Here is a 7657-nt window from a genome sequence, read left to right as displayed (position 1 = left end):
TCACGGTCGAGCCAGCCTGGGTCCTGGGCACGCATGCAGGTTACACAAGAAGCTTTGGCAGCAATATGAGGTGTAGGTAGCCAGACCCATGAGGAAGTTGTAGTGTGGGCACGTCTTGGAGCACTTCTTGGTGATCCTCTTCCACAAAGACAAAGAGCCTTGCCCGAAGAAGAGAGAACAGCATTAGCAATGAGAGTTTGTTGAGTGTTCCTCCATCTTGTACAGGATGGAGATGGGCTAATGAGTCCTACTGTCCCCAACAGCCCCAAGGGCCAGCACAGCAAATGAGACCCACCCCAATCCCACCATAGCCCAGTAATTGCTGGTGACCAGCTACACAAGGTATTCAATGTCCCTCCCAGGCATCTGGCACCTCCCAGCATGGACACTCATGTCAAGGCTTCCTTAGGTGTACAATAGCATCCATGACACAATGTTCACGCCTGAAAGCACATTTCCAGACTTTTCTGCCTGAATGAAATAATCTTATTCCCCTCTATATGTCTCTAGACCTCCTTATCCACCCTGGCTACCTGTTTCTTTTAATCTCCTTGTCTAATCAAGGTTCAAATTTATTTATTCTTCCCTTGAAGGATCCTTTTTGTCCTTCCTTAGTGTCCCTTGCCTGTTTCAAGCAGGCATAAAACAAAGCTTAAGGGGGAAAATCTCAATGTGTGATGGGGAGGAGGATTTCAAAACGTATGAACTTCAGCACAGCCAGGCTGAGCTAGCAAGGGTTCCACCTCCCACATGTCCTTCCCTGTGACTCCTCAGCCCATCCATCTACAAAGAGCAACCATAAAAAATCCAGGCAAAACCTCACATCTCATTCCTGAGTCCTCGTTGGAGGATACACAGTGAGCACATACCAATTCCTACAGAGCCAACATTGGTCACACAGTACTGATCCTCCTCTGAACACTTCTCGGCCTTCAGACAGTTCCAGTTGCTTCGTTCCCAGTCGCAAGTGTAGCAATAAAGGGCATTTGCTGCAGGAGGAGACACAAGATATGGAAGATGGAGACAAAAAGGCTACCAGTCCTGGCAGGAAAAATGACCATTTTCTTTCCATTAACTCTCAAAAGCATGAGGTGCAGGTCTGTTGAAAACAGTGGGGCTGCAAGACCCAGACCCAACCCAACCCTGCTGTCCACACACTTGCACATTTACACTCAACACATCTGTACATACAGCATCAATGATGCAAATTTGCCTTTCCTGTCCTACACTGAAAATAATAGTATGGTCACAGAATCACAGAATGTTAGGGATTGGAAGGGACCTCGAAAGATCATCTAGTCCAATCCCCATGATGGGACAAGGGTACTGGGTTTGATGTGATGCAGGAAGCTAGGAAGGACAAGGTCCTCTGTAAGAGTCTACAGGGATGTCCCAAGGCTTGGGCATCACCCCTTCTAATTGATGGAGACACTACAACATAGACTAAAGTCTAATTGGGCAGTAGGCATGGCAGTTGAATAGGGTTAATTGGGACCTCCACAGCCTAAAAAATACAGTGTCTTATGCTGGTGTCTTTAGGAGGGACTTAAATGCCCTCAAATATATATCCATTACCTGGATTAAAAAAAAAAAAAAAAAAAAAAAAGGCAAATAGGCATTTTAACTCTTTGCTCTGTGAATTCATCCCTAAGACACATATAGTCTAACATTTCATTTTTATTGCCTAGGTTATCTAACACCGATTAGGTCAGTCTTTGTCTTGGCACTGACAATCTCATTGTCTCTTGGGCCTTGTTAACACTTGGAAATCTGCCAGAATAGCTATTCTGGTAAGTGGACAAAGATAAATAGCAGAAAATTATTCTTAGGCCACAACAAGATGGAAATAACTACTCCCATAAATTATTTTTCTGCACCAGACAATGTGGCAAATTTCCAAGTGCTGGCAAACCCTCTTTCTCTTTACAAAATGAGGATAACATTTACTCTCTCCGGTTACTTAAAGTCTCACCTATAGAGGCTATAAGATCATATACCGTAAGAGGGCTCTGAGTTCATTTGCAATGTCCCTGTGAAATAAAATACATAACCTATAATGCAAATAATATGCAAATATACATATCCACCCAATATCCCAGCACAAGGTTGCTTAGCCCATTTAGCCCACCACCCAACTTCTCCCTAATTCCCCAGTTTTGTCCCAAAAGCTCTGAAATCAGCCGGCTTGTTGGGTCTCTGAGGTGGGTAGAAATCAGGAGTGTCCAATAGGCAGCTGCAAAAATCCAGTTGTTGTAGGTCTGGCTCCATCCCACCGCTTCTGCCAGAAACGGTGTCACTGACCGGAGCAGAAACCAGGCACATGGAGCTGCTGATGTGTTGTGCTATCGTAGGCTGAAGTATTTCTTCATCAAGATTTAGAAATGACCACATTCCTGCATCAATGACTCTCCAGACAAGCTCGCTGGAGAGTCACTTAGCAAAGGCAGAACAGTAGCAACTGCTTCCTTTTTCTGTCTTGCTTTCATAAAAATCCAGTGGTGCGTGAGTCCATAGAGAAATTTCCTTGAAGAAAACAAACCGTTCGCACATCCAGGCTGAGACTGCAGATAAGAAACCCACTGTGTCCTTCAGCTTCAAGAGCCAATGCGCCCTCTCCCATGATTTCTTTCCCTGGTTACGAGGCCTCCCTGACTTTAAAACACTCAACTACTCTTTGTCTAGTAGCAAACCATGACACCTCACCTTGAACTGCACATAGGACCAAAGCCAGAACGGCAAGGAGGGAGGACTTCATCTTCTCTCAGTCGTGTCCACAGCCCAGGAAAAGCACCCTCACCTGGGGACAGGATATATATCTTCCCTGCGTTTGGACTGGGCGATGATGAAGACAACAATTTTGAAACAGTGGGCAGGGATCATGTATTATTTGAGAGGCTAGGAATGTACGTGGGTTGTTTTTTCACCTCAGCATTGCCTTCAGGCTTGTCTGATGGGTCTTGAAGAGAAGTGAAAGCACCGAGGTAATTCATTTCATTTATTGCTTTTAATACTTTAATTTACCAATGGTCAGGCTAGCAGTGCTACTGATGTCTGAGTCGGGGTTTTGTACTGTTTGGCTCCAATCTGATCACCACATCTGTGGGCAGATAGTTTAGTGAAGGCAGCTACTCAAAGCAAAATAGTAATAAGTGGCACAAATTAATGGCTTCATCTGGGTGGATTATTGTCAAGTCCATTTCAGAATTAGACCTGGAGAACTCCCAGTATCTACAGTCAGGGTAGATCTAGCTGTGTATTCAAGGTTGGCAATATAAACAGGAAATGTCTTATAATTTCCTGTTTCCCTATAAAAGCTGCTTGCCGTCTATAAAATCCTAAATGCTCTGCCTCATGGTTTTGAGAGCAGCTGCAGAAAGAAAACAATGGCTTTGGGGTTGAAATCCAGGAGAGGGGACACGGGAGGTCAGTTTCCAGCTTTGCAACATCTGAGCAATGAGTAAAAACATATTTGTCCCCTGTTTATATGGAGCATCCAACTCAAAGTCCTGCTAGATACCAGTCAGATAAAATGTTCTCAGTCTTTACAATTTCTCTGCATGCTTACAATTTGGGTGGAGCTGGATCTGATAACTTCATCCCTCCTGGGGCCTCCGTTTGACAGCCTGTCCCACTTGGGCTTCCAAGGAAAGAGTTGCGGGAAAGTTTGGTGCTGGATATCAATCAGCAGACATCTCCATGAGTCACGTCTCACCAAGCCATCAAAGAGCAGAGAGGACGAAGCAGGAGCAGCTTGGGCAATCAGCTGTCTTCTCGCCCCTTTCTTCTCAGCCCTGCAAGACTCATTCTGCAGGAAAGAGAACAGAGACCCAGGTGTAGCTACACAGCCTGGGGTTTAGAAGATGGAGATGCAGAAGAGGCAGAGGCTCAGAAAACATGTGGAAGAAAGAGATTAGATGGATGAGGTGAGGGCTAAAATGATTTGGGGCCAACATTAGTTTTTTGGCAGGAGATCAGTTAGATGAGCAAGCATCCCTGAATCAAGAGTCATGCTCATCAGAGACATTTAGAGCATTTGATGGAACTAATCATTGTTCATGACAGAGAAGGCATGGCCAGAGGAAGTTCAAAGGGACACCAAAACCCATAGCATCTTCCTTTTAAAGAAAAAAAAAAAAAAAAGGCAAAGGGGAATTATTGGGTTGAGATTTTTTTTTGTTGATTTGCACGTTTTTGAGGTTTCTGACATGGGTGTTAAACCACTGGGTCTACCAATAGAGCTGACATAAAGCAGGATTGACAGGATGGTGAAGTCAGCCCTGATAACCCCATGAGTGCAAACCATTCCTCTGTGATAGACATACACCTTCTGGGTGTGAGAGGATAAACCACATCGCTTGCCCAACAGATGAAATTCTGGCAGACTCAGGGACCACATGCCACCATGGATGCCAGTGGAGGTGAGTCAGTCCTCCCATATGTCACAAGGCAGCAACCAAAGAGCTCTACCTACTCCAGGGAGTAAGGATTGCCCAGCATGATTCACTGCATGGTGTCCTCCTGCAGGGGTGACTCTTCAGGGGTGTCTGGAAATCGTCCTGAAAAGCCAAGGCTCTATGTTCTGCAGCAGCAGGAGCACCCTGGCAAAGATCTGCATTGTTAAAGCAGTTTGCTTTAACCAGATTTGGGTGGGTTTTTTGAGGAACAAGGGAAAAATAATGGTGTTACTCTTCGGTATGATTAAAAAAATGCATTCTTGATTATTTTTTTTTAACAAAGAAATGTGTCAGACTCAGTTTATTCTCCCACTTCCAAGGACTCATCATGGAATCATAGAATGTCCCAAATTGGAAGAGACCCACAAGGATCATTGAGTCCAACTCCTGTCCCTGCACAGGACAACCCCACAGTTCACACCATGTGTCTGAGGACATTGTCCAGTCTCTTCTTGGACATTGTCAGGCTTGGGACTGTGACACCTCCCTGGGGAGCCTGTTCCAGTGTCCAGCACCCTCTGGGTGAAGAACCTTTTCCTAATGTCCAACCTGAGCCTCCCCTGGCACATCTTCCTGCCATTCCCTCATGTCCTAACACTGAGAGACGAGATCAGCACCTGCTGCTCCTCTTCCCCTTGTGAAGAAGCTGTAGACAGCAATGAGGTCTCCCCTCAGTCTCCTCCAGGTTGAACAAACCAATTGACTTTAGCCACCCCTCATATGGCTTACCCTCCAAACCCTTCACCAACTTCTAATGACGTGAATGTCTCCTCTCTGACGTAGAGCTGGAGAAGAGTCACCTGGTCCAAGGACTCAAATTGGCTCCTCGCTGACAGTGGGAAGATGATCTGCAAGGCCACGGGAAGCGGTCCACCACTGGTCCACTGGCAAGAGTGGTTTGATGGACAAGGGCCACTTGACATTTTGAGGGTTGTTGGTGGCCCATTGATCCAGATAGCTGGCCTCAGGTATGTCTGATGCACATGTGTGAAGTGTGGGAGTACCATGGGTAGCATTTCCTCAAAGGCACATGAGAGACTGAGGATGGTGGTGTCACCCTAGGTGGCCAACACATGACTGCAGTATGGAAGGCAGTGCTTGGACTGGATAAGGACAGATAGCTGCCAAAAAAGATGTCCCAGTATCTAGCATCACAGAGCAGAAATGAAGCTACAGCTGTAGTAGTAAATTCAGTGTGACCAGAACCATCTCCAGCATGGAGGCCAAGAGGTGGACATCAATGGGGCCTCTTGCAAGTGGCCTTTCCCTTGTGCTCAATCCTCTCTTTTTTCCCAGACATTCCATCAGACAATGGTAGCTGCCCCATGTTGAAACCTTTCCAGGGAATATGTTAGTAATGAAAATGATTAATTAAATGTTGTGGATGGTGGCATTACAGATCATGGAATATTCCCAGGAACTGTTTATTTCCCTATCTCAGGCTGAGCCTTGGAGATCAGGCCTTTGCAGATGTGTGGTCCCAGATTTTACTCTTGTTTGTGCCACACTGCGCTGCACAACTGTGTTGGAGCTGGCTGGTAAATACAGCTTTATTTGGCTGCCCTCTGCAATGTTCTGCCCATTGTGTCTTCCTAGATGGAGAACAGAGATCAGAAGTCACTGAAGAGAAGTCAGCCATGGAGCTGCTCATCTCCCATCTCCTGGAAGCTTCATACTGGGCTCTCTTCAAAAGGCCTAAGGACAAGTGTCCACCTATGGAATCACAGTGAGGAGAAACAGAAACCATGTGGGTTGGTCTCATGGAAGCTCCTCCTGTTATTTGTCCTAAAGTGTTTCAATTTTTCAGGTTCCCTGTGATCAGATCATGATGTCTCCCAGGCCCTCCTACCCTCATCACTTCTTAGGTGGTATCTCAGAAGGTCCCAAAATATTTCCATCTATCCCAGCATCATCCCAGCCTGCACATATTGCCATTTCCCACCCATTTGCTAGTACACCAGGGGTTGCAGGACAGAAGAGGTTCTCAGCACCAGGTGTGATTGCACCAACAATGATTTTTCAGCCCTATACAAAAGCCACTGAAGCAGTTGTGGAATCTAACCCTGTCTTGTTCTCCAGCCTCTATTTTGGGTGGGGTTTTGTTGGAGGAAGAGGACAGGTCAACATGATGCCTCTTGTTGTTTTGGGAAGGGAAGACCACAGTTTGAAGTAGGCATTGTCCTGGAAGAAGAGGCAGCTATGTGTATTGAGCACCTCCTGGGTGAGGGCAAGATCCAGTTCTTCCCATCCTTGGGTCCAATGACAGTAGCTGAAGAGTAATTTTTCCTCCTGGTTCTCTCCCGCCATCTTTCTCCTTCTCAGGGATTTACTTGTGGTTGGTCTTACAAAACTCATTCTTTGTATCCTTCCTGGCTGTGACATCCCCAAAATCAGGACATCAAGGTGGGTTGTCATCACCATCCCCCTGAGGCAGATCTGTCTCCACCTCAGACCTTCAGAGATATTTCAATGCTTACATTACAGGGAAGCCAAGGGGAATTCAGAGCTAATCCCAGACATGAGGTTTATTGCAAACTAACGTGGGCTTAAACGCTTTACATGCCAAATCATGGAAGGACTCAGACCTAGTGGCTTCTCCTACCCCACATCCCACATGCTCCCTGTTCCTGGGTGCTGTGAAGATCACCAGGTACTCACTGTAGGAGCCTGTTAGTAGGGCAGACATAATTGTGTTCAAGAACATAGTGTGGGCAGCCTGGGGCCAGGTTACACCAAGGTGTTGAAAACCTTCTGAGAACCTGTCCTTTCAAGCAGAGCGGGGAAATGGTCCCCCAAGGGCATCTCAAATCTCTGTTTACCGGTATGACCTGATTTTATGGTGTCTCCAGGACTCCTGTATTGCCCAAATCCCAGCTGGGTCTGGATATAAGTTACATACAGGATGATATCTGTACATAAGGGCATTAATAGGGGTATCCAGCAGTGATGTCTGGGTGTCACAAGCTCCAGAGGAGGTCCACCACCCTTTTAGCTGCCCTGGGGCTGGAACCAGACTGCAGAAGAGCTGTCATGGAGGCAGCTATGTCTATAACAATAACACAAGGAGAGTGCATGCACACTTTCAAGAGTTGTCCCACTGTTGTCCACACTGTTAACTTGTTAGCATACTCCTCAGCAGGTTTTTGGCCTGACAATCTGGGACCATCCCAGACAATTGCAGACCTACTTTTGAATTGGTATTT

At 46.2% G+C, this 7657-nt stretch overlaps 1 protein-coding gene across 1 annotated transcript; it reads right to left on the bottom strand.

The window, feature by feature from the left end:
* Positions 1-2755, bottom strand: LOC308037448 (lymphocyte antigen 6E-like; the record flags this gene model as incomplete). The annotated part of the gene is made up of 3 exons (XM_080339242.1): positions 1-158; positions 870-989; positions 2704-2755. 3 exons carry the CDS (start codon positions 2753-2755, stop codon positions 1-3), a joined length of 330 nt encoding a protein of 109 aa, XP_080195368.1.
* Positions 2756-7657: the final 4902 nt, after the last annotated feature.

This window comes from Nesoenas mayeri (genome assembly GCF_963082525.1).
Source record: "Nesoenas mayeri genome assembly, chromosome: 2".
Taxonomy (NCBI): Eukaryota; Metazoa; Chordata; class Aves; order Columbiformes; family Columbidae; genus Nesoenas; species Nesoenas mayeri.
This window is presented reverse-complemented; position numbering and strand designations above follow the sequence as displayed.